Source organism: Cryptococcus depauperatus, chromosome 7 (genome assembly GCF_001720195.1).
Source record: "Cryptococcus depauperatus CBS 7841 chromosome 7, complete sequence".
NCBI lineage: Eukaryota > Fungi > Basidiomycota > Tremellomycetes > Tremellales > Cryptococcaceae > Cryptococcus > Cryptococcus depauperatus.
The window spans coordinates 1121315-1147063 of record NC_089474.1 but is presented as its reverse complement, the minus strand read 5'-3'; the positions used below and the strand labels follow the sequence as shown (position 1 = coordinate 1147063).

Here is a 25749-nt window from a genome sequence, read left to right as displayed (position 1 = left end):
TATATATGCATTTTTTAAAAATTTGCCGCCGTCATTTCTTTTGAAATTCAGCACTTACGTCAATTATGTTTCAGTGACGTCATTGTGATCTGGGTGACAAACCTGTTTTCTGTTCTATTCCTTCTCTCCCTCGGATCCGCAATTGTCCGCCGATGACTACATTATACAACTTTTTATATCGTCATGGCTAAGGGTGGAGCAGCAGTATTGGGATGGATTTTGCCATATGGTCATGTATTTGTTACATACACAATGCATCATTTGTGTTTGCGCATCGCAGTTTGTCGCCTTGTCTCCTAAACAGGCTGGAGAAACTCCGGTGGTGTCGGGGAGAAAGAAGGAAATGGGAAAGAAGAGTGTCGTTATGAGAAGCTGACTGAATTCCGGCAGAGAAACGAGGCTTGTTCAGCCAAATTTTGTTCATAATAATTGAGTCCTTGTGATGTGTTTGAGATGGAAAGTTGTAGTACACCTTTGGAAGATGATATATTAATTGGTCGACGAGGATGAGGAGAAGGATTAGATGTACTGCCAGTCACCATAGGAGAAGGCGATAGAGTCACAAGGTTGCCTTGAATTTGTGAGTAGATGAGTCTTCTATTTATGAATACAAAACATGGCAAATTTAGATACGAAATGTAGAAAATAAGATACAGAATAGAAATAGGAGTACAAAATTGTCAAAGATATACTCATAGTAGGTTATAAACCTAAACGCCGTTTTACATTAAATGCTGAGAGTGGCGGAATACCACGTGAGTGCCACGTGGCTTACATACGCGTCCGCTGTGTCCTGTTTGAACTTTTGCAACCGTCGCGCTCTGGTTTACTATTTAAATTGAATTTGTATCTTTTCATTTTGTATTTATTTTTATTTTGGATCTCGTTTCTCATATTATTATTTTTTCCACAGCTGCAGCTTTGGTAAAGGCGTCTCCTCGGGTGCCGAAGCCGTTGTATCCCGAGGAGCGTATTTCTTGAACGCGCTTTTGAGGGTTTCAAGTGGCTGTCGCTCATACTTTTCAACCATGTCTGTTGTTTCTGCGCGAGACGAGAGCCGTCAACAGGCAAAAATCAAGGGCGTTTATGCCAAGGATAGTCCCAGCGATATCTTTAGCCAATGGCGCAAAGGCATCAATCCCATGGCGTCAAAGACTTCCACTCCCAATAGGGAGGTTCTCGCAACGGTCAGAAACAACATTAGAACTCGGCAGCAGGCAAACACCACTTCTTATCTTTTGAGGACCCCGGACAAGAAGCCTCACAATGAAGAACTTGCCCGAAGTGAGCAAACTCTTCCAGAGAAGAGACAAGCTCCCACTCAAACTACTTTGGTGGCGTCCAAACGCGTCAAGCTATTCAATGAGCGTGGAGGAGCGCAGGCAGCATTAATTGCAAGAGGCAATCGAATAGAAGAGGAAAAGTGGAGAGCAAAATGGATCAAGGTTTTTCCTTCCTTGGTATTTTATTTTGAAATAGGCGTAGAAGAGGGAACAGGAAAATCTTTGAAGAATCTAGTGTTAAAGATGGGTGCTGTAGGTTTTGATGTTTGTTTTGCTTGTAGAGATACTGATCATTATCTTGAACAGAAAGTCGAGCAGTTCTTCTCGACACGCGTCACGCATATAATAATCAAAGGGGTAAATACGCCACAGAAGCAATTAAAGTATCCCTCCCAAACACGGCGCGAAGCTCACAAAAACCCATTGGTTGATTCAAATGGATCTGCAGATTTAATCTCCAAAGCCGAGGAGCTAAAGATGAAGACGTGGAATGTTAAAAGTATGTCTGGATATATCATTGATCTGACTACTGACGAATAACTTTTTACAGAGCTTTCGGATATTCTTTCACGTATTGTGCCAACTGAAACCCCTACGGTCTACAATGATTCGTTATCCACACTTTTGGACGATGAGCGTATCCATGGCACACGTGAACGTGATGTGACTGCCCCTCGGCCTGACTACTACTATTTCAAGCCTGGCAATAAATACCTTCTCATCGAAGATGCTACTGGTAAACATCGTACAATCATGGTCAAGGAGTATTCCGTCACTTCTAAGGATGGCCCCGAATGGCCCGCGCTGTATGACAGCTTCCTCCGTATATCATCCGCAAACCAGAGCTCAATCGCAGCCAACAAGCTTCGAGAGCGGGCATGGCAACTCTACGTCGAGCGAAAACCTTTCGGCAATGAAAATCCACCTCGTTACCTTAAACGAACCATGTCCCTTCGATCTCTGCCATTAACCCCTCGACTTCCGGAGCTTCCAGAAGCCTCGCCTTATCAAGATGCGTCGGGCAATAGTGTTATCATAACATCTAATATCGCTTCTACTTCCACCCCCAACACTCCTATCTTTGCTAATACCTTTCCTACTCTGGGATCTAATAAAGATCGTGCAATCATACAGATGTCTAAGAGGGTGCAAGTACTTAAAGGTAATGCTCGCCTTGCAGCTGTTAACCGCAGTACTCGAGAATTGCAACCCCAGCCTGCTTCCTCCTCCTCTGGAACATCAGCTTCAAACTCCATCCCGGAGCGTCGTCACAGCATAAGTCAAATTGAACCACCTACCAAAACATTCTTGTCTCAGGAACAGGTCATAAAGATGTTGAGGCAATCAAGAGAGCCGCTCATCGAATCACATATTGCTCCGCATGTGCGAGCAAGAAACAGAGAAAAAGTTGAGTTGGGACTAAAGGGACGCGAACAGGACACAGCTGCAGGGTATTGTGAAAACTGCCGATTGAAATATAATGATTTATCAGTAGTACGTATACGGTGACCGCGATATTCAAATGCTGAAAGGATGCCTAGCATATCATGTCAAGAAAACATCGAAGGTTCGCCCAAAACGATGAAAATTTTGACAGCTTAGATCGGCTTTTAATGACACTTGAACGGCCTCTTCATCCATCCTTGATTGATACCAATTCTTCCCCATTTTATGGAGAACATCCCCACGACGACTCCTGTTGGGACTGCTGTGACTCATAGTGATAGAGCAGTTCGAAATTGGGATGGCCCAACAGGTCATATCGTGAAGGTTATGCATACAAAGCATAATAGGGCTAGGCTAGCAACCGACTGATCGAATTACGCCAGGTCTAGAAACGTTGTTGAAGTATACAACAGGAGACATTTGAGTATGGTGTGATAAGGTTTCTCATTCATGTGTGATTTAATGACCACAGTATTGATGCTATCGCTTACCATCTCTTTCTACATGCATATCAATAGTTACTTACAAGCTCAATCATCCCTTTACTGTGTAAAAACACGATTTTCGTCCATCCCGTCAACTAGTTTCATCCACTTCAATTTTTACTAGCATGTAAGCCACAAAGGTAGTAATCCTTATCAGTGAATGGAGGCTTCAATGTTCACCCAAAGTTTGATAATTCCAGCCTTGTTTTGGACTATTGTGGTAGTTAGGCAAACTGTTATGACCCTGCATCATAACAAGGAATTTAGCCAATAAACAAACCATAATATTCGATTATGGTTTCGTGGCCTTTCTGGTTAAGGCCTAGATTTGAATTGTTCGTCAGGTTGTAACACAAACCTCGTTAGGTCTTAGGTATGATTGTGTATAACCATTTCACACTAAGCATCTGACATTTAATGTATCCATTCTTTTCGAATTAATAGATAATTCTAATGCATCTTTCTATTCAATCACAAGTGATTGATAATTTCCAAGATCTATTGGGAAAAATAAATTATCGAGCCTTAAAAATTCTCTCTGGTATCTTCTCGCCATCTATGTGGCGACGCACATTTTCACTACGTAAGATCCCTCGTGGATCAACTCGTCGTAAAACTTTTTGAAAATCCTGGAATTTGGGATACATCAGTTTGAGAGTTTCTGGTCCAAGAACATGCTGTTTCGCCCAATGAGGTCGACCGCCATGAGCTACTAAGAGGTTTGCGAATTTTCGGTGAAATTCACGATATGGGACAGCGAGACCATATGGTCTACGGATCACAATTATATATTAGATAGATCAACATAACGGGATATCGAAGGGCTCACCGATAAGTAACAATACCTATCCAACAGGTTTCTCTTCCATAACTTGGACTAAGCCAGATATCGTCCGCACTGGACCATCGGATTTCAATAGGAAAATGCGAGTAAAGTCGGTTAGCATTGGTAGCTTCACGATCCAACCACTTGCGTATTTCTCGCAAGCATGTTTCTGTCTCTTCGACATCAATGGCCCATTCGAGCGCATATTGAGGAAACTATCAAACGTTGAAAAAATGTTCCAGAGGTAGGTTTCATGGATTGACATACCAAACAATCAACGTTCAAAATCTTGTAACTATCATCGACGACGACAATATCTGCTTTTGCCAACCACCATGCCCATTGACCAACAAGCGGAGTTAAGGAAGGAATGAGTCGAGTAACGTAGAGGAAAAATTGTGTAACATGAAATCCGAGAAAGTGAGCTATTCGAGACGAGGTTGGTTGAGCAGGCTATATCAGCATCAATCAGTATCGCGTCTTGAGAAGTGGTAAATGAGAATTACTTCATAAGTCCTATTAGCTCTTCCAATCACAGCGCCTTTCCCATCGGGGTACCACCAAACTCTCACATGCTGAGCGCTAGACTTAATAGCTTCGAGATTACCCAGCACCTCATTGATCGATTTTGCCTCTCTTGTCTCAATTAGCCTAAATGCTTTTTCTACTTCCATTTGAATTTCAAGAATCAAACCCGTAGCGCCTAATCCACAAAGTGATGCCTTGAATAGTTCCGGATCTTCAGTATTTGAGACTCTAACGATTGGACTCCCAGGGAGCGGAAGAGCCAAGACAAGAGATTTAACATGGGCTGAGATGACGGGGAAGTTGACGCCAGATCCATGAGAGGCAGTTGAAATCAGGCCGCCTATGGTTTGGTCAGAGATTGAACCAATGTTTGAGAGCGCAAGGGGTGGTTCAGTGTTGGCGAGAGTGGCATGTACCTCATGAAGAGTCGTTCCTGCATGGAAGGTAGCTGTGAGGTTATCATGATCAATCTGTACTCTGATGTTCAGCTTGTACACACTATATTAACGCTACAAGCCGCGCACTTGAACAGTTCCTCTCAAACCATCCATTCTAACCAGCCACCCGTTGGTGCATCCCAAGTCGGACGGCGAGTGACCAACACCAACCGGATGAACCCTTGCACCTTCTCTTCCAGCCAGTTCGAGGATTTGACGGCACTGTAATGCGGTGGTGGGCACAAAAACCATCTGCGGACGACACTGAAATGTTTTGGCCCAATTCGAAAATGTAGAAAGGGGTGAACCGGGGGACACTGAGATCGTTTCCAGTGTTTGTTGCAGGACAGAGGTATCCACGGCCTTCAAGTCTTGCTCCATCATCTTGAATATCTAAATAAGAAGAAAGAAAGAGAAAAGAAAGCTGTAATTATAGAAATGTGTAATTTTTTGAGTAAAGATCGATAATGTCGCCATCGACTGAAAGATTATTCTTATCGCGGCGTACCTGAATTTTGATCCCTTTCAGACTTTTTTTATTATTCTTCTAATGATTATCTTTTCCAACTTTCAACCTACTGGTATTATACCATGCATAATTTATGCTTCTATCTAAATTCATATATCTCATCGCCCATGAGCAATCAAAGCAGCAGTATGTATCAGCAATTGATGTACCAATGATTGTGCCCTTGAACGACCAAAGGCAAGAGGAAGCTCATAAAACATTGTTAAAATCATCGTTCAGTAGTAATGAGCAATGCATGTAAAAAGTCATTATATGTTCGTGAGTCAGTCAAGATCTTATACACTCTCAAAAGAAATAAGTCTGCGCAACTTGAACTTCCAGTACCGTACATCATCTATCTATCAGAGCAAGCAGTTGCTGTAAGATGTTACATTAATAGATTCCGTGTGAATCATCACGTCAAGATACAGTTGGCAAATTATGATACCCGTCTGAGCCAACTCTCAGAGCCCCAGTATACCGCTGAGGTGAGTTTATTGTGAGTTTGCATCATCTTGTGGGGAGAAATTTGGATCTGCACGAAAACATTTATCAGTGTTGAACAGGCCATATATCAAAATTATACTCACGCTTCTATATACATTTGTTCGTCCGTTCTCTAATCCACATCATTAGCTGGTGTAATCTAAGCGTAAAAGACACATACCCGGAATACAGTAATGCCTGCAAAAATGGCGCTGGTGAAAACCAAACCATCCCAGATAAACCAAAAAATTGCCCAGGCTGAACGAGTATGAGCATACGGCCGTTGCAAGACTTTCCAGGCTCACAGCTAGTAGGCCATCCCAAAAGTTCACTGAATTGTGCACAATCCGAAGTGTTTCGTTTGTCAAAGAGTCGCTCATCGACATAATCCCAGACAACATAGAACAGGTTCATCATGCCAACAAATATCACTGAGATATATTCAGTGCTTTGTTCAGTCACTGCTATGGGCTTTGTATGAGCTTACCGTAGAACCTAAGTGCCTGCGCCTTGTAAGCATTAAATTACGACAACACAACTCACATTTCCATGATCTCCAAACCACAATCCAACCAAAATGACCTCACAGACTAATATACTAGCGAATGCGCTACGAATGGGTGGTCAATACACAACAAAATGGGTCAATAGATTTGACAATGGCTCACACCCAGTGATCTGCTCTAAGCATGGGCACGAGCAAGCCAAAATGTATCACCAGAGCGCAGGCCTTGGATGCGACGATGTCGACTGTTGTGAATTAGCGATTGTATCCATTTTTCAAAACATGTGCTCTTGACATACATCCACAAAACTACATGTCAGCAAATGACCTCTGCAAGTGTAAACTTACAACAAACAAAAACCCCACAACGGAGGAGCCGAAATAACCAGCGGCTAAAGTCGCAACTGCAGACGGGCTCCAAAAGGCTTGCGCAAATGTCGGCATAGCATAAGGATCTCTTGGTATTCTAGGTATTGCACGCATCAATCCCATTACATGTGTGGCGCCACCATCGTTTGGGTCAATACAAATGCTAACCACCTGCCCGCCGCATAATAATCCCGTGATGATATGGAACAGTTCGTGAATACCAACGGTGAAAAGCTGCAAATGACATGTTTAGTATGAGCAATGCGTCACAGTAGCGATAGAATCAACTCCTACTTTCAAGCCAGAGATGACATCTCTTAACACAGGCAGGTTCCATGCTATGAGGATTGCCAAAAACATTACACATGCTCCAATGATTGTATTTGTTTCTATGCCAAGTGAGCTTTTATACAGTCTCTGAATGCAATAGTTGCTCACGGAATGTGTTTGGTGTTACATCTGCTCTGGCAACAAAGCTGTGAACTACAGAGGCAGCGCTCGAAGATGAGGCTGCCGTATTTGGAGAAATGTCAAGAGCCATATTTAGTGGATAGAATAGAGATGGAATCGGGTGTTGGTGGCCAAAAGAGGCAACTGTAATCGTGATTGGGAAGTACTGAGACGATGGTATAATGTATGTCTATTTGAGAGTTGTAATGTGAAAGAAGAGAAAATGTTTGTCAAAGTGATTGATCTTGTTATTCATGACAGGGCTTGCTGTGTCTCATCGGTTTGTAATAGTTGTTTATAAGGTTGAGTGATATTGTACTAATGGTGCCTTTATTCTATTATCTTGTTTCTAATTGATACCTTTGGCAGTGTTGTAATGTCAAGTATAGTATTAGTATTAGTTTCATAAGCCACAAAACTGTTTAAAGAAATACTAATAGCAATAGCTTTGGCATTATCATGGCATTAATAGGTTCACTACCCATATTGGACGCGTACTAATAGAGAACTTTTATCAGGAAATCTCGCGCCACGTAGCTGTATCGCCGTAACTCCGACCACTTCCACCATCTTCATCTTTATTTCGTTTATACAACATTTACAATGTCCACAGCCATGTCCAACTCTGACTCCGTCGTTCCTTCGGCGCCCACAGTCGCCCCTGTCACCAGCGAGGACCAGATTGCTACGAAAGTGAGTCATATATGGACGCCAAGTTGCATACTCACCTTTTTAGTTTGACAATTGTGTAAGGACTGGTCATATTGGCGGTACTGACATCGTATGACTACTGACTTTCCATTGCCCCAGGTCGCTGACCTCTTGGTGAACGCCGGTATCGGTTTCGGAGCTGGCGTTGTCGCTTCCGTATTAATTTTCCGACGTGAGTGCTCTCTATAAACGATTTACGTTGATATCTCTTCTGTTGCTAAATCCAAATCAGGTCGAACTTGGCCGGTGGCTCTTTCTACAGGGTAAGTTTATCTATGAAGGGATTGAACAAAGTCAAACTGTGCAGGAATCATCCGAGCATGGGTTGAATTGAGAAAGTAATGGGAATAGGAGGACCGGGTTCAGGATGGGAATCAAAAGATTTACAATGGGCTCATCGCTGACTATATGTAGTTTTGGCGCTGGAGTTGCTTACTCAAATGTGAGTGACAGACGATGAATCTGCCTTGCTCAGATCTGATTGCTCTTCTAGTGCAACTACTCACTCAATCCCTATGTTCTTCCAGGTACCAAAGTGCTTCCTTCCAACCGACCATGAAGGAGTCGTAGAGTTGTTGGAAAGCAAATAAGAGATATTACAGAGACAGTTAATGCACTCCCGGCTCTTCACCGCAAAACGAGAATTTGTGCGGTGCATTGGTTTTTCATGCGCGTAAACATGTATACCAAAATATGTCCTCTGTTCTAATCGCGGTGTTGATCTTGTTTCTCCCATGGAACACCGCCGATTTTTGCAATCTTTTCATGTCCAGCTTGGACATCAACACTATCTCTAGGAATCTTACGTTGTTCCTCTCCAAAGACCGCTATGAATTTAGAATTGGGCATAATCAGTGACGACGAGAGCTGCTGCAAATGACTCACTTCTCCGGTACAGAATCGCAGTGGTCACCACTAAAAGTGGGAAAGAGATTATAATTGTCTGAGGTTTGATACTATTTCATTAGCGAAGACAACGCATCCCAGATCAACAGACTACTGACTCTGAGCCGTTTGGCATCGGAATTGAGGGGAGAGCGCATTTCTTACTATACCCAAAAACTTAGCCTGGACGTCCACGCCAAAAATTTCTCAATTGTTATCGCATCTGCTTCAAGAGATTTTGAAAAGATATATCTGCTATTTTTCTTGGTCTCCCTAAAGTATTTCTTATGCGGGTTACGTAACAGTGATGATGCACGCATAACGCATCCTTATTTATTTTTTCAAAAGTCTCTTTCTCCTCAATCCGTAAATGTTCTCTTGTCAGGCTGTCAACTTCTTGAAACAAACAACAATCTTTTAATATCGCCAATAGATCCGTCAGGTCTTCGTCAACTGTGAATGGCTCAAGCTGCAGGTTGCATTGGAAAAAGCGGATTCATCTCTTCGTCTGAGCTGTCGTCGTCACACAGTCTCTTGTGTCTTACTCATTCTTGTTGTCTTGACCTTATCTAACCTTACAATTCTCTGTAACAAGTGAGTAGCTTTTGACTACACTAATCTTTCTGCCGACTATATATCAATACAGTTTCGGCTGACTGTGTTGCCTTGATTTTGTTGATTAATCTCAGAATCCTACACTATACGTACACACAAGTGAGCGTAGTGTTGGTGACAACACTATCCGGTTAACACTAACTATCAGCAGGATGAGCCATTATGATCCTTACAACAATGAAGTATCTGGAAGATACCCTCATTTTACGATTGATCGACCAGCCATGGAAAATAACCCGCCACCAAGGCCATCCTACATGAGCTACTCCGGGCAATCCTTCCCAAAACCGCACAACTCAAATAACATCACAAATCAGCTTTCTCTAGGGTACAGAACTAACTCTGCAAGTTCTCTGTCTGTATACGATGATTTGCCTCATGCTCAACGAGGGCCGTACGATGATCATTACGACCCTTATCGACCGGCTGTCGCTCCTTATTCTCCAATGGCACCTCAAATACCTTATCCCTCTAAGGTTGCTTCCCACAACCCTTCTCCTTTCCCACAACGTTCTCAGCAGCCTGAAAAGTATGAATCTAGTCCTAGGCAAATTGCTTTTGCACACAATAAATCTCCTATTCCCTGCTCCACTGCCAGAACCGATAGCTCAACTCCTGTTACTATCCACTCTGCAACTGAGCTGACAATCTTGACGCCACCTACGACCGCCAGTGTACCTGGTTATACGACTGCGGTGTATTCTTTGCCTACCAGTCATCTTCCCATCACTAAGTATATAGCAATAAACAAAGATGATGCTGTTGGTTTACATGGTCATCTTTGTTCCTCTAATGCTACAGTTTGGTACACAGGATCATGTAGCAGAGCGGGAGAGAGCTGGTATACTGCAGTGGAATGGCATAACGAGGAACGGCAATCAGGGAAGAAGAGTAGAGGAGTTGTCACAGGTGGCGATTCTTTAGAAGCGGAACTTGGCGGCATTTGCAAGGTGGTGGATGGTTTTCAAGAGCAGCTGCATCAATCTATCCGAGAAGGTGCTCCCATCTCGAATGAATTAATCATATTCTCCGACTCACAAGCAGCGATCGTAGCTATTGATTCATCATCTCGCCAGAAATCTTTGGAATTTGATCAGCTTTGGCGAGAAATCTGCTCAGAGTTTCTCTACGCTCATATTACCCTTGTTTGGCTTCCTGGAAACACAGATGTAGAGGGATACACTTTGGCGAGAAAGATTGCCAACACTGCGGCAGGTAATTCATATAGTAAACGGAGGAAAGAGAGAACTTTACCAGAAAGGTACCTCAGAGCCGGCGCCGGAGAACCAGAAAAATCTGGTAGTAGTGTAGGAGGACCCTGGCAAACCGGTGACGCCGACCCATTAAGGCCTAAGATTCCATTTACCAGACCTTCTCCAACAGAAATCAGCACATCTGTTAAATCCAAAAATCAAGTCGGCAATATGGAGGTTGCCTCTGAATGCAAGGAAGACACTCAAGTTGCAGAGACAATTGAAGCTGAGGACTTAGGAATTTGCCCTAGTGAAGGCACCATATTTGTGACCAAGTAAGAATTACTTGAACGGTTTCTATGTGGTTTTCTGATATAGCTCTTCACAGTTTTCCTTCCGAGACTCTAGCACAAGATATTGGAATTTTGTTTGCTCAGTATGGCGAGATGTATGCCAACTCAGTCACCAATTGAATTTATATTGACAATTTTTGTAGTGTTTCTGTTGATATCTTTCACATTGGCTCTATCTACCCGCGCTTTGCAAACGTAACTTTCGCTAAAGCATCATGCGGCTTAATCGCAGTGAAAGCTTTACATAAAAAGCCTATCACAATTGATTTTAAAGCCTCTCTTGTTGAAGAAGATAAGAAGCGATTAAGGTTTTGGGACAATTGGGATGGTGAGTTGATCGTTGTGCCCCATGAGCCACCCAAGATCGTGCCACCTAGTGTCGAGGACATGTTCCCTAACCTCTTTGGTTGGATCAACAATAAACCCGAGCTGTCCAAAGAAAAGGGGAGAAGGGAAATTATCAACAACGAACATGATATGCCTAGTAGCCAGACTCATAAGAGGGGGATCGAAGACGCAGCTAGTAGTGAAGATGTAGAAGCAGCAGAAAAGACACTGTGAGTACCGAAAGTCGTCTAGTCCAACTAACAATTGATTGGCATCTTGTAGCATTTTCACGTCGACGGACGAACGCTCTCCGAAACGAATCTGCTATGATAATCCTGTTGACAGTGCAATGTCTCAGAAAAATTTGAATGTCGATTCAATCACTAACCAGACGACTGGCGATATGTCGCCTGCGAACTCAGGTCATCTAAACTCTCATGTCGCTGATCAACTTGCTTGTCCTTCTCCCGCTTCAAAACCTGATACTGAATCACAGCTTTTACATCCCTCTTTGTATGATGTCGCCCTGAAGACCGTTCCTCAATTGGTTCAAGATATCCATAAGCTTCCGCCTACGCCCTTTACAGCAATCAGGTCATCGTATTACGAGAATGATAAATCGATAACGATGAACCAGGCTTCAAGCGGCATAGAAGATTGTGGATTCTTTGAGCTTCCTCTTTTTGTGGGCGCCAAAACTTTGCAGAATCAAATTGAGATTGTTACTGGCTCGCTGATAAATAGTGAGGCCGATGACTGGATTCGACATGTCTCTATTATCGCGCAAAGTATTGAAAAGGCACGCCTGGCTTTAGAAGATGATATGACTATCATTGCAGATTGCGTCAAAACGGAGCAAGAGTATGAAAACATACTGAACTCGCGTGGTTGTACGCCTTCTAAGACGATTGCTTTTGTCGCAAAAGTGCTCAAAGTATTAGATGGTATAGCAGCGGAGGAAATGGTGGAAGTGAAGGCTGATCAGAATGAAAATCCTGAGAAGCTTAACGTAAAGTTGGGAAGACTCATGGAATCCTTCCCCAAGGCAACCAAAGAAGCTTTGTACCATGCCGGCAGAGTTATTGAGTTTCTTGTTGAAGCAAAAGATTTGCACGAGAAAAGGAAAGTTGATATCGAGCGGAAAGTGAAGGTCATGGAAGGCATGGTTAAGGTTGGGGATGTGGTTAGTGGGGTGGTTCGATATCTTTTGACTGAGGGCTGAGGTTAAAAGTATAGCTTACGATGCTGTGACATGAGCATGTATGTAGTTTTCCAGACAACAATGGACCTCGAAGACCCATTCATCTCATTACCGGTTGTAAATCTTGCTAATATTGCCTACTTGACAACTATTTGTTCTTGAAGCCTTTTCCCTTTTGCAAAAAGTCAACTTTTTACACGCGGGACTTAATGCAAATTTAAAAGTCGTCATACCAAATTACTCTTTTCTTATCATCCATCTTTACATTAATTTCTCTTACGCTTCATTCAATAAATTGCTACCGAGAAGTGCGATGGCCTTATGCTTACCACCGAAGAACCGACGCATACATACTGGCTGGCATAGCTTGACATCCAAGTCATTACCTGTATCCTATAGATTTGCGAGTACAACCGCATCAAAACCAACTCAAGAAAGGAAAAAGGCTTACTCTCAAACCTTGAGATTACCCAAGACAACGTTCCCGCTCCGACACAAGGATATTGCGACAGCTGAAAAGCAATATCGAAGAAAGATATCCGACAATCTCTATAGACATCAAGTTGGCTCTTTCTTCTACTTTGTACTTGTATCTGATAACTTGAACAGTTCAACAATAATCAAGGCTCACTGTTCGTTTTACATGATGGGCCACCTTATGCCAATGGTCATCTTCATATGGGTGAGCTTCCGCTACAGGATTTGTCGCCGCTTTACTAATGCTGTTTTTAAGGGCATGCTCTCAACAAAATCCTCAAAGATATGATTAACCGTTACAAAGTCATTCGTGGGCATCGCGTGCAGTATGCTCTTCCCCTCTTATTCCAAAGCCCTATCCTAAACTGCTTTCTCAAAGTTATGTACCTGGTTGGGATTGCCACGGCCTGCCAATAGAGCAGAAAGCATTGGCAGCCATAGGAGTATGTCAGGTTGATTGCTGCTCGGACAGGCTTAACTAATACTTTGTCCAGAAATCACATACCTCACTCTTGCCCAACCAAGTCAGAGACGAAGCTCGCCGAGTAGCACTCGAAGCAATAGAAATACAGAAACATGAAATGAAGGATTTAGGAATTATGGCTGATTGGGACGGTCCTGGTGGGACGTATCGTACACTGGGTGAAGTATTTCATATAATTCCAAAGCCATCATTAACGGCACCTTAGATCATGACTTTGAAATCCGTCAATTGCGGCTGTTACAATCTATGATTGAAAAAGGCAAATCAGTCCTTTTATATGCGTTTTCAAGTCTTAACTACTCCTGTAGGCTTCATAACTCATCGATTGCGGCCTGTCTACTATTCGCCTTCTTCCCGTACGGCTCTTGCAGAAGCCGAATTAGTATACCAAGATGGTCATCAATCTCGATCAGTCTTCGTTACCTTTCCTGTACACAAATACGATATGTCCCCTGGTCTTAGAAAGATTTATGACGCAGCGGCGAAGAAAATCGGACAACAAGCCTTAAGTCTGGCTGTATGGACTACCACTCCATGGAGTTTGCCTGGCAATTCCGTAAGTTTGCGCCTATGATGACATGATTCCATTTTCATCAATTTTCTAGGGCGTTGCTGTTCATCCAGAAATGGAATATGCTGTCGTCTCTAGTTCTAGCCATGGTCTTCTCGTCATTGCTATTGAACGAGTTGAAGCCATACAAAAGCTCGTGGGATCCTTAGAAGTTATGGGCACCCTGGACGGTAGGCAAGACATAGTATAAACCGTAAATTCAGCTGAATCCCAAAAGGGTCTCAACTTGTGAATACTCAATACAGCCACCTTTTTCACCCGCCGTCCTCACTGTGCAAGCCATCAATTTTTTCCGCAAGTCATGTGACTTCTCAAACAGGTACTGGTCTTGTTCATTCGGCTCCTGCTCATGGCCATGAGGATTATGTCGCATTCGCAAAAGCTGGAATTATGCCGAAACACTTGAGATGTCCTATTGATGACGATGGTCGTTTTACCGAGGAGATTGTGTCATTTGCTGAAGATGATTCTGTTGCGTTTTTAGTCGGCCAAGATGTTCTGGGCGAAGGAACAGACCAAATGGTAGAACTGCTTCGTCGAAAAAGATTACTCTTAGCCGAAGAGACGATAGAACACCGATATCCTTACGATTGGAAATCAAAAAAGCCCATAATCATCAGAGCCACACCTCAATGGTTCGCTGACATTGAACAAGTAAAAGACAGTGCGTTGAAAGCGCTGGACTCTCTTCAATTTCACCCTCCTCTTGGTGAGTCAATAAGTAAATATTCATACATTGACAGCTAGCCCGAAAACGTCTTAAATCCTTCTTGTCCTCCAGATCAGAATGGTGTATTTCACGCCAACGAAGTTGGGGGGTTCCAATACCAGTCCTGTTTGATGCTTATGGTCATCCTCTAATGGATCGAGAAACGTTGAACCATGTTATCGGAGTCCTCGACGCTAAGGGAATAGATTATTGGTGGACTGGCTCCCTTGAAGATTTTATACCGCTTTTTCGTAAGGGCCAGTTAATTTCAAAAGGGATTGATACACTAGACGTCTGGTTCGACAGCGGTTCCTCCTGGACCATGCTTCTAAAGGACCAAATGCGCTCTTCATCTCTTCCACTTGCGGACTTATATCTTGAAGGCTCCGACCAACACCGTGGATGGTTCCAGTCGTCTTTACTAACAAAACTCATTGGTACTGATGACGGCCGGGCACCATATGGGTCTGTCATCACACACGGTTTTATTATGGACGAAGATGGCAAGAAAATGAGTAAATCTGCTGGAAATGGACTTTCTCCGATGCAGATTGTTCATGGATCAAAGGTATGAAATAATGTCTGAAGTATGGAGCTGATCAGTTGCAGAATCTGCCTGCATATGGATCTGATGTCTTGAGGCTGTGGGCAGCGTCAGTAGACTATACCAGCGATGTGTCGATTAGGCCTTCTTCAATCTCGCATGCTTGCGAGACGCTTAGAAGACTGCGCAACACTACTCGTTTTCTCCTTGCTAACTCATCTACTGAATTCAAATCTGCTTTACGGGAAGTAACTTTACGGCCGGTAAGTCCAGTAAAGTGATTTAAGTAGCTTACACACAGATTGACCTGTTTATCTTACACGAAATGTCCTGCCTAGAGTCTGTTGCTCAACAATCCTACGATGAGTATGATTTCAGCAAAGGTACATCGCAATTTCATTTGTCCATAGTATGATCTCTAGCTGAATACACTCAGTAATCAACACCACGTCTGCCTTTTCGATATCTACTTTATCGACATTGTACTTTGAAATAGTGAAAGATACTTTATATTGCGATAAAGAGGATAATCCAACTCGAAAAGCTACTATTGCAGTACTGCGTCATGTTTGTATTTCCGTTCTCTACACGTTGACGATAGTGATTCATATTTTGTGAACTTTAGGTGCTTGAACGCTTGACCAAAATTATAGCCCCTATTGTGCCCCATCTGGCTGAGGAATTATATGACCATACGGAAAATGGGACGGAAGATTCAGTATTTATGCAAAGCTGGGAGCCAGATGTAAGTAAAACATTTCACAGAATTCCTGTTGATATTAGACTACGTGGGTAAACCCTGCTGTCACAAGGGATATGGAGAAACTTCTGGAACTACGGCCCGGCGTACAGCAATTGATAGAGCATGCGCGATCTGACAGGTATGCCCTGGCTGTCTTGAAATTGCAATACATGTTAATGGAGATTATCAAGATATCTAAAGAAATCTGGTGAAGCAGAATTATGGTTGAATGTACAGGGCAACGAAGAGCTTGTAAAGTTTTTGACAATACATGGTAGGCGCAATGATATAGCAGAAGCCGTATTGCTGATATACACATCAGAATCTCTCTTAATGAGCATCCTGGGAGTATCAAGAGTCGTTCTGGGACAACCGTCTGGCCACACATGGAGCATTAGTGAAGAACTGAGCATAGGTAAGTGGCCAGTGACAGCTACACTCCTGCCATCCCTCAGTTTTGAGTGTCCTCGGTGCTGGTTGCATACTGCTGAGAAAGATGGTGACCTATGTCGACGGTGTGCGGCAGTTGTATAACATACATACTTGATGCATACAAACTATTTTTGCAAGTTTTATAAAATGACAATTGATGTCCGGACACCATAATGCTGTGCCAGGGTGTTCAGGGCTGAACGGAGAATTGTGACGGATTGGAACCAGGCGAATAAGCTTTGCTGGAATCAGGTGGAGGCCAGATGAAGGGAACTAAATAAATCATTCAAAAGTGTTTAAGAATAAAAAGAACGAAAGGAAAAAAAAGATTGTTTGACGTTGGTCATTGAGCATACCAGTGATAGAGTGGCTGCTCTCACGACTCTCAACAGACTGCTGCTGTACCCCACTATATTCTGACATCTGTTTGGAGGTAAGCCTTGTCATTTGATGATTGACCTTGAGGCTTTTCTGATTTGAATGGTGGAATCTGGCAATAGGATAGAAAATTGACTCTACTGAAAGTACATGGTCATTGAAATGTCCTCAAGTCGTCTGCAGTCAAACAAGTCCCTCGCTTTCAGCACGAAAACTTTCTCAGATTCATCTACGCTTATATCTCGGCCTGTTACTCACCAATCACCCATTGATGAGGTAGATTGTGACTATCCAGAGGTTCTCCCGTTAGACAAGCACATCCATATACAAACACCAAACGGCTCTGTTTCTCCTATAGTGGGACCTATCTCGACGAGTCCTAGGAGAACCAGAAAAAGGAGCGAAGAAGGTCCAATGACAACACGTCGACGCGAAGCTAATCGTTTAGCAGCTCAACGTTTTCGCAATAGGAAGAAGGGGTACCAGGATAGCTTGGAGGAGAAGATCAAAATTTTGGAACAGGAAAACAAGGCGTTGCAAGTCCGACTCGGTGGCCACGGTGATTCGAGAGACCCCTCATCATCGAGTCATATATCAACGTCCCATATTCCCTTCCCTGGCGGGTGGGCTGAAGGCTCACATCACGTAACATTTGCTCATCAAAATGCAAATCTTGTCTCTGCGGACATTATGGACATTCAACATGACCATGAAGTTCGAATAGGATATTTGGAAAAGGTCAATCAGGCACTTGAAGATGAGATACAACATATGCGAGAAGAGAATAGAATTCTAAAAGTGGAATTTACTCGATGGCGGACTAGTGCAAGAGAACGAAAAGAGGAAGATGCCAGCTTGTCTGAGACTTCAAAAGAAGCTTTTGTAGGTCAAACAATCTTGACAACCTGAACCGTTTCTAACAAGAAAGTTCTTTAGTCCCACACTTATGAGCATCAAGCCAATTGGCCCAGGGCAATGTACCCTTTTCCTTCTCCAAATCATCTTTCCAACTTGCCACGGAAGCATTCAAACTCATTGGCTTCAAGCATAGAAAGAGAATCACCTTATCATGTTTCTGATCATCGTGAACAAAGAACACCCCTCAATGGCTTAACGATGCCTCTTCATCTACCTCCAATACGAGCTCGATCTCGAGGCGCATTCAGTCATCCTTCCCCACTAATGTCCCTGCCTGGTTTACACAGAGACTCTACTCCTAAGGAGTAGAAGCTAAGGATTTCGTTCAGCAACAGAAAAAGGAGAGAATGTACAGATACAAAGGTAAAAGTCATCGCAACCATGGCTTTTGACTTGCTCAGGTGCCCGATGATGATGATTAGCAAATTTCATGCTTGATCAATCTGGTATCCATCCATAATGCAACTCTTATTAATCAAGGTCAATGTACAAAACTCCAATATTACTCTGTTTATCATCTAAGACAATACGTTGTCAATATAAGCGCATTATCGATGCAACAATCAAATAGTGGTTCAACATATACTCACCATTTCTTATAAAGGTTTACAGTTATCGTTCAAGAGTGTTTTGTCAAGATGATGGATAGGGAAAAGTCAGGAGGTTGTGTATTGAGGAAGTGGTATAGTTGAGCGACGGGCGCAGAACCTGAGAAGAAATAAAGGATTATTTGTCAAGACTAGGTCAAGAGGGGGTTGGAGTACTCTGCCGTTGGGACTTAATACTACTGAATAGTTAGATTGTGATGTATAGAGAAAGAAAGCTAGATTGATTCTCTGGGGTTGTGTCTCCGTGTTGTCTATCCTTATATACATCTCCTCTCCAACTTATCCAACCCTCCCACACAATCTTCACCATCCTGACTCGCTGTGTTCCTGATACTATTGTTGATAGATCCCAGAGAATGAATCTAGATGGCTGTCTTTGTCTATTCTAGCTACACATTTGTCACCCAAGTTACAGACAGTCCCAACGCCTTCAGCTCAAAGACCCAAAACACAACCCAGGTCTTGATAGTACGTTGCCAACATAAGACTGTCGTCTTATGATTCAGTTTATGATAGTGTATACCGATTATTCCCAAGACAGTTGACATGAAAATTTCCAATATGGTGACAGTATTGATAACGCCCATCTCATTCTCTGTTTTGAAAACTGAATAAGAACACAATGCAAGTTGATATCACTTTGAATTGAATTAGGTTGATACAGAAAGATTTGTCTTACGTAAGATGTCATTCAGAGGTAATTTACGTTTTATTATATTTGTGTCACAAGTTGATTCTAATTTTGCTATATCATTCTGGCATATATCTTTCTGCTCCCCAACACACTTTTATTATTGATACAATAATTCTAAATTTTTCATTGAGGGAAACTATTCACGCGGCCAAGTTCAATTTGTCTCCATTGCGATTACTACCGTGTCAAGCATGGATCTTGCCAATCATGAGAACAACCTGAGAGCGAGTAGATGTTAGTGTGTGGCTTGTAATGGTAAGGCTATATACTGATTGACATAGGGATCAAGGGAATCAAGATTGGAGAAGGAACCTTTGCAAATGTCTACAAAGGTCAGTTGTAATTCCTGCATGCTCTGTTACAAAATCAACTAAACAACTATCGAGGTACTGAAAAGTCAAGTGGGAAGAAAGGTATGAATTAAAATAAACAACATTCGACTAGTAAATATTCATCGAATCCCAGTCGCTATCAAAAAAATCAAAGTAGGAGAAATGAAACATGGGCTTGATATGACAGCCTTGAGAGAAGTCAAATTCCTTCAAGAACTGAAGCATCCAAATATTATTGATGTGAGTATCCTCGAGTGGGTCTTCAAGGTCTCTGATGACGGATACGACCAGTTACTGGATGTTTTTTCTAGCAAGCAAAACATTAATCTAGTTCTTGAGTTCTTAGACACTGATTTAGAGGCGGTGATCAAGGACCGCTCTCTAATTTTCACCCAAGGAGATATCAAAAGCTGGATGGTAATGTCATTGAGAGGTCTTGAGTATATACACCGCAATGGCGTCTTGCATCGTGTGAGTATGTGTGTTTACTCATGCCAACGATGTTAAAAGTATGATTAGGACCTAAAGCCCAACAATTTATTGATTGCTGCTAACGGCTTGTTAAAAGTTGCTGATTTCGGTTTGGCTCGAGAGTTTGGGGACGCCGGAAACAAAATGACTTGCCAGGTCATTACTCGGTAAGTCCTATTCGTGTATTATTGAGCAGGTATTTAGTTCAATTGCTACAGTTGGTACCGACCTCCAGAGCTTCTCTTTGGATCACGGTTCTACTCTTCTTCTGTGGACATTTGGTCAATGGGAGCAATATTTGTGGAGTTGGTCTTGCGCGTACCCTTTCTTTCTGGAGAAACCGATATCGACCAATTGAAAAAGATTTATCATGCGATGGGTACTCCGACCGAAGCAGAATGGCCAGTATGTTAACTTCCTCAAAAATCACATCTTTTAAACTGGCTAAACGTGTTATGCAGGGACATACCAAGCTTCCAGATTATCATGACGTGGGCCACTATGAAAAGAATGCCTGGTGGAATTTGATTGCCTCAATAGGCAAAGAAGCCCAAGATCTAGCAAGAGATATGTTTAAATTTGATCCTGCATCAAGACCTTCGGCAAATTCGGCTAGTCGTTTCGCGCGTTGAATTATATGCTGCTAATGTACATCCCTCTGATAGGCTTTACACCATTCATATTTCACCTCGTCTCCTTCCCCAACGCCTCCTCTTTCACTTCCTAAGCCATTGGCGGAATTAAGGCCCAGAGCGCTAGCGCCAGATGAAACTAAAGGAAAACCACTGCTGGATTCGGCAGAAATGGGAAAGGGCTTAAAAAGAAAAGCTGAATCACCTCGTACAAGTGAAGGTGTTTCTCGGAAACTTGTGTTCACGTAACATTCTGTCCCGAATAGTCTTCCGAAAATGTACCTCAAGCAATTAAGGCACTCATTGTTATATGAGTGTATAAAATTATTCAAAATAGGACATTACTTGATTGTATAATTTGCTGTAATTCCGTATGATCAAAGGCGGCCAATGATTTGTTTTCGAAAGTATTGGCGCGCCTATTTATACAGTTAAAATTAAAGTAGGCACGCTAAGGGATACGTCAATATGTGACCGCCCAAAACATTTGTTATGCGATGTTTCTATATATCTGTTTTACTTTACTTTTGCACAATCCAAGCAAGGTTTTTCTTAAGCTGCGCGAGGAAGCCTAGCTTCAAGTCACGATGGCGATTTTTCAGCGCAAACCTAAATCTAATATTGATCAAGATGGCGTACCCACTGAAAAAGAGAAAGTCAAATGGTCCAAGAGACCCGCAAGTAGGTCCCAATATTCCTTTCCTTTCTACTGAAATTGACTTAATCTCTACAATGAAGATACCGCTTTCAAACAGCAACGACTGAAGGCATGGCAGCCAATTCTTACTCCTAAAGCCGTACTCCCGACTCTTTTCATCATCGGCATCATATTTGCACCTATAGGCGCTCTTATTGTCTGGGGTAGTGGCAAAGTGACAACAATAACACTTGATTATACCGAATGTGATGCTAAGGCTCCAGTTGAAGGCAACTCCACGCCAATGCCTCAAGGAAGTTACGATTGTAAGTCGCTCTGGGATAACTTTTGAGCTTATTACTAAAATCTTCAAAGACAACCTAGCAACTTCTTCTTCCATTTCCAAGTCTTCCATTGCTGCACCAACTTGGTCTTTCAGCAATGTCTCCACCCGCCCTGTTGGCGAACAAGCCAGATGTGTGATTGATTTTCAAGTACCCTATAATCTTGGTGAGCAGAACATTTGACAAATGTAGTATTACATCAATAATTCAAAACAGGTCCTGGTCTTTTCTTATACTACAAACTTACCAACTAGTATGTTTAGTCTGACGAGTTTCACAGCGTCTCCATTTATCGTAGCAATATAGTTACCAAAATCACCGACGTTACGCTATGAGTTTCGATTCGTCCCAATTGAAAGGCGATCATCGATCTTTGTGAGCGTTCATCAGCATATAACAGGCGCATCGTACTGAATATATCAGATCCCAAATTGACAAGGGGAATTGCAAGCCAATCACATCCCGAGACTCGAAACCATACTACCCGTGCGGACTGATTGCTAATAGTGTATTCAATGGTGCGTCATATCTTCAACAGCGTGCTCTAAACTCATCATGACTTTTTCTTTATAAAGATACGTTCCCTACAATTGTTTTGCTCAACCCAACTAGTAAGATTGTTTCCAGACTCTGTGTACACTTTCTGAAGTAGCAATAGATGGTGCTCAAAACCAAACCTTCAATTTCACTGAATCAGGTATTGCTTGGGGCGGGATAGCAAAGAATTATGCCTCTAAACCCAATTATCCCTCACCCACCGACGTCCTGCCTCCTCCCAATTGGGCACTTCGTTATCCCAATGGGTATGTTGATGGTTTTCCTAATCTTCGAGAAGATGAACATTTCCAAGTCTGGATGAGAGTTGCCACTTTACCGACATTTAGAAAATTGTGGGCACGGAATGATAAAGAAATCATGACAAAAGGAACATACCGAGTGGTCATAAATATGAGTAAGGAGAACAATGCATTGTTCTGTGCGAAGCTTTCATGGCTGACATGCAATCAGATTACCCAGTCAAGCAATTTTCTGGCACCAAGTCGATCGTCATCTCAACGGTTTCTTGGATTGGTGGCAAACAACCATTTTTGGGCTGGGCTTATATTGCTGCCGCAATACTCTGTGTAGTATTGGCGCTTGCTGGTCTTGTCAGACATCTGATTAAGCCAAGAAAACTTGGTGACATGACGTGTACGTCTATCGGATTCACAAACAATTATGCTTATTGCCTCATAGTGCTATCCTGGAATCAATCGAGCCACAATTCCTAATAGGCTTTGTTGATACATTCACTCTATTTGCTGTAGGAAATTTATGTATTCAGATTTTTTTTTCTCTACTAAATGTTCTCAAATTTTTGGAATTGATGGCTTTCAAGTCGCAAATTCAATACCACATGGAGACGCTCCAGACAGGCTCCTCTCCCTCTCCTCTCATAGCATGCCACCAACCAGGAGGCATAACAAGAATGTCACCAGGATTTAGGACCGCTTCGCGACTATGCGGCCAAACTTCTTTGAAGAAGGCCGGAAAAGTGAGCGAGAGAGAGTCGAAGCTCTCGCTTGGTCGCAAAATTGGAACAGCGGACGTGTTGCTCATATACTGCTCTGACATATTATGTCCTTCCCCATTGTTGTGAGATTCAAAACTCTGGTTATATGATCCGTAGGTATACATATATGGGCTGCAAGATGGAGGGGCAAGCCATACTCTTTTCTGCCCTAATACTTGAGCATAACAATTAAAATAGGGGTCCTACAAGATTGTTTCAGAATTGACGAAAAATAAGCTGGAATACTATCTCACGATGTGTGAACTTACAGTATGCGCAGGACTAATGATTTCACTATTGCCGCTGCCAACCCAAACGTTCAAAATGACACCATCTTCTGTCTTGGGAGGTTGATATGTTGGGTATGATGTTGGTGCTGGCGGGCTTGACCATACATAGTCTGGATATGTTATATCTCGCAGAAGTTCTGGAAATTGTTGAAATAGACCGTACTGCGCAAGATATAAGGGCTTCGAGTCCGTCGCGACTGACAGTCCGTTATCTTTGCTTCTATGGAACCCAACTTGATATAGGAATTCAGTGAAAGGAACAATACTTTGACCCCAATCAACATCATCATAAGCCCTTCCGGTTTCTACTGGCACCACTCTACCTGGTCCAGCGATTTCTAAGAGGTAATCAACGGATTTCCATCGGTGTATAGCTGGCCAAAAACTGGACAGTTTGGGATCTGAGAGGAAGCCGCGAATTATGAATGGTTGATCATAATTTTCTGAGTTGTATTTTGTTATGGATGGCGGGATATCCAGGATTTTTATGTGCGCTGGAGCATATAGTGGTGATGAAGGCACCGAAGTCGCGCTGTAGACTTGTGGCTGCATATCAAAGGAGGCAGGACGTACTCGCTTCAGAATTGGTTCAACATTTGTATGCTTGACTCTCCTCCTAGCTTCTTCGATGATAATTCCAATCCACCCTTGTCTTCCTTCTCCCACTGCCCCTGCCACTATGGTAGCCATATCTACGTGTTTTACGACACTTTCCCACAAATGTCGGGCATCTTCTTTCTTAGAGACTTGTAGGCTGAGAACTATCTCATGTAAGCTTAACAAGATAGACACGTCTGTGTACAAGCGAAGCCAATGATACGGGACGAGGTTGAAAGGAATAGAGTTAATATTTTCTTTGGCCAACTTGAAAAGCACTAGAAGAATAGAGGATATTGTTGGTAATGACAACCTTAAAGATCCGAAACTGTCGCTGGTCGCATTGTTAACATTTTGCTGGATACTCGAAGCCGATTGAACTGCAAACAGATTGTTGAATTTACGACATACAGTTTTGAGTAGTTCAAGGACAGTTAGCCCACATGGGTACAAGTCTGGACAACAGATAGATCAGATTGAGCAAGCGCACGGAGAGACGACGAACCTGATTGATGAACATCTTGTTCAAGTAATTCAGTTTGAAGATGTGAGATGATATTGGAATATGCTTCCAGGCTCATGATGATTTTTCTTCTCCAGTGAAATTCTCAATAAAGCACATCAAACCCTCGGGATAGTTGAGATTAAGATGCCTATGAGTTTTTTCAGCCATTCCTCGCAGTGAATGTTTTTTTCATAATTCAGGTAATAAAGTTGTACACTTTGCACAAGCTAACATGATTCATGAAATGTGATTGGAATGTTAGTTTACGTAACCCATCCGTGAAGACCACATTCACCCAAGGTCTCTTGTTTTCGTGAATATGGTCATTTACAAATCATTGAAAAAGCATTGGGACAATGTCCTCTCGAGTCTCCGAAAAAAGGTTATTATCGCTGCATCGACAGCCGTAAATGACTCGCGTTGACTAACTGCTGATTTTATCAAAACCAGAATCAAGCCATTTTGCTGACAAGAGCTTCAACAGGCTTGGTGCCAGGATGATGGACAGAGAAAGGATAGTAGAACACAGCATATTGTGTATGTCTCAGACATGGTATAGTTGGTTGAATTGGAACCTGGCTGAAGGACGTAGCAGCAGAGTAGGTAAAAGGAAGAGGTTGTGATTGATAGATCCCCAGAGAATGAATCTTGATAGCTGTCTTCGTCTATTCCAGTTAGACACATCTTACCCAAGTTACTCTCGTCCCAAGACCTTCCAGTTGAAAGCCCAAGAACTCATCCAGAACCCTGACACTTGGACGCCGGAAACATCATTGTGCGATTTGTCTTACTGGTCAAGCATTCAATTCTGCCTATACCTAGTAGGCCAGATATGAGAGGTAACAGCTGATGGCTTGAGGAATCATTAGGTATCGCTGCAAATTCCGCCCTTGTACTTTGAGGTCGAGCAGTCCTGTGATGAAAAAGGCATTATCAAGTACCCAGCTAGAGTCGAGTCTGAGACATATGCAAAAAGGACTCTGGTTAAGAGTAAGAGTGTGTATACTGAGGAACCAATCAAAGAAGGTTATGAAGCCCTTGTTATACCCTTGCTGTAGGAGCCAATGCGTCGCGACTTAGCAGCATGGCTCACAACGAGTTGAGTAACATCTATGAGACGTCAAGGCCGAACCATCCGCTCTCTTCTCTCGACCTCAAACAGGTTAAAAGTAGTGTCTGGAATATTCTCAAACGGAACCTCCACCACTTGAAGAGGAAGGTTAA

The 25749-nt window shown here is 42.7% G+C and overlaps 11 protein-coding genes across 11 annotated transcripts; 6 read left to right on the top strand and 5 right to left on the bottom strand.

Annotated features, from left to right (window-relative positions):
- Nucleotides 1-1028: 1028 nt before the first annotated feature.
- Nucleotides 1029-3004, top strand: L203_105770 (uncharacterized protein; the record flags this gene model as incomplete). Its single annotated transcript, XM_066215137.1, has 4 exons — nt 1029-1535; nt 1590-1782; nt 1834-2777; nt 2825-3004. 4 exons carry the CDS (start codon nt 1029-1031, stop codon nt 3002-3004), a joined length of 1824 nt encoding a protein of 607 aa, XP_066071234.1.
- Nucleotides 3005-3729: 725 nt separating this feature from the next.
- L203_105769 (uncharacterized protein) lies at nt 3730-5389 on the bottom strand (the record flags this gene model as incomplete). The annotated part of the gene is made up of 5 exons (XM_066215136.1): nt 3730-3985; nt 4044-4255; nt 4308-4493; nt 4547-5038; nt 5093-5389. The coding sequence occupies 5 exons, from the start codon at nt 5387-5389 to the stop codon at nt 3730-3732; spliced, it is 1443 nt and encodes a 480-aa protein (XP_066071233.1).
- Nucleotides 5390-6023: 634 nt separating this feature from the next.
- On the bottom strand, nt 6024-7414 carry L203_105768 (uncharacterized protein; the record flags this gene model as incomplete). The annotated part of the gene is made up of 11 exons (XM_066215135.1): nt 6024-6048; nt 6104-6132; nt 6181-6257; nt 6305-6430; nt 6487-6502; nt 6591-6609; nt 6668-6749; nt 6804-6813; nt 6871-7107; nt 7168-7262; nt 7312-7414. 11 exons carry the CDS (start codon nt 7412-7414, stop codon nt 6024-6026), a joined length of 819 nt encoding a protein of 272 aa, XP_066071232.1.
- A 512-nt stretch (nt 7415-7926) lies between these two features.
- On the top strand, nt 7927-8593 carry L203_105767 (uncharacterized protein; the record flags this gene model as incomplete). The annotated part of the gene is made up of 6 exons (XM_066215134.1): nt 7927-8016; nt 8060-8071; nt 8134-8206; nt 8267-8297; nt 8449-8476; nt 8528-8593. The coding sequence occupies 6 exons, from the start codon at nt 7927-7929 to the stop codon at nt 8591-8593; spliced, it is 300 nt and encodes a 99-aa protein (XP_066071231.1).
- Nucleotides 8594-8739: 146 nt separating this feature from the next.
- Nucleotides 8740-9077, bottom strand: L203_105766 (uncharacterized protein; the record flags this gene model as incomplete). The annotated part of the gene is made up of 3 exons (XM_066215133.1): nt 8740-8861; nt 8920-8977; nt 9039-9077. 3 exons carry the CDS (start codon nt 9075-9077, stop codon nt 8740-8742), a joined length of 219 nt encoding a protein of 72 aa, XP_066071230.1.
- Nucleotides 9078-9686: 609 nt separating this feature from the next.
- L203_105765 (uncharacterized protein) lies at nt 9687-12658 on the top strand (the record flags this gene model as incomplete). The annotated part of the gene is made up of 5 exons (XM_066215132.1): nt 9687-11062; nt 11116-11175; nt 11224-11637; nt 11690-12590; nt 12644-12658. The coding sequence occupies 5 exons, from the start codon at nt 9687-9689 to the stop codon at nt 12656-12658; spliced, it is 2766 nt and encodes a 921-aa protein (XP_066071229.1).
- A 263-nt stretch (nt 12659-12921) lies between these two features.
- On the top strand, nt 12922-18172 carry L203_105764 (uncharacterized protein; the record flags this gene model as incomplete). Its single annotated transcript, XM_066215131.1, has 19 exons — nt 12922-13170; nt 13218-13290; nt 13342-13411; nt 13465-13528; nt 13580-13727; nt 13775-13828; nt 13878-14125; nt 14175-14310; nt 14358-14849; nt 14972-15402; nt 15459-15641; nt 15695-15776; nt 15830-15960; nt 16019-16111; nt 16177-16274; nt 16327-16409; nt 16458-16550; nt 17169-17827; nt 17882-18172. The coding sequence occupies 19 exons, from the start codon at nt 12922-12924 to the stop codon at nt 18170-18172; spliced, it is 3678 nt and encodes a 1225-aa protein (XP_066071228.1).
- A 1184-nt stretch (nt 18173-19356) lies between these two features.
- On the top strand, nt 19357-20849 carry L203_105763 (uncharacterized protein; the record flags this gene model as incomplete). The annotated part of the gene is made up of 9 exons (XM_066215130.1): nt 19357-19399; nt 19447-19497; nt 19552-19578; nt 19631-19737; nt 19789-19968; nt 20017-20135; nt 20187-20373; nt 20430-20579; nt 20634-20849. 9 exons carry the CDS (start codon nt 19357-19359, stop codon nt 20847-20849), a joined length of 1080 nt encoding a protein of 359 aa, XP_066071227.1.
- Nucleotides 20850-21187: 338 nt separating this feature from the next.
- L203_105762 (uncharacterized protein) lies at nt 21188-22852 on the top strand (the record flags this gene model as incomplete). Its single annotated transcript, XM_066215129.1, has 10 exons — nt 21188-21281; nt 21339-21563; nt 21613-21747; nt 21798-21834; nt 21888-21956; nt 22005-22099; nt 22157-22192; nt 22234-22533; nt 22590-22772; nt 22818-22852. 10 exons carry the CDS (start codon nt 21188-21190, stop codon nt 22850-22852), a joined length of 1209 nt encoding a protein of 402 aa, XP_066071226.1.
- A 115-nt stretch (nt 22853-22967) lies between these two features.
- L203_105761 (uncharacterized protein) lies at nt 22968-24113 on the bottom strand (the record flags this gene model as incomplete). The annotated part of the gene is made up of 2 exons (XM_066215128.1): nt 22968-23336; nt 23403-24113. 2 exons carry the CDS (start codon nt 24111-24113, stop codon nt 22968-22970), a joined length of 1080 nt encoding a protein of 359 aa, XP_066071225.1.
- A 154-nt stretch (nt 24114-24267) lies between these two features.
- L203_105760 (uncharacterized protein) lies at nt 24268-24601 on the bottom strand (the record flags this gene model as incomplete). The annotated part of the gene is made up of 3 exons (XM_066215127.1): nt 24268-24354; nt 24432-24475; nt 24526-24601. 3 exons carry the CDS (start codon nt 24599-24601, stop codon nt 24268-24270), a joined length of 207 nt encoding a protein of 68 aa, XP_066071224.1.
- Nucleotides 24602-25749: the final 1148 nt, after the last annotated feature.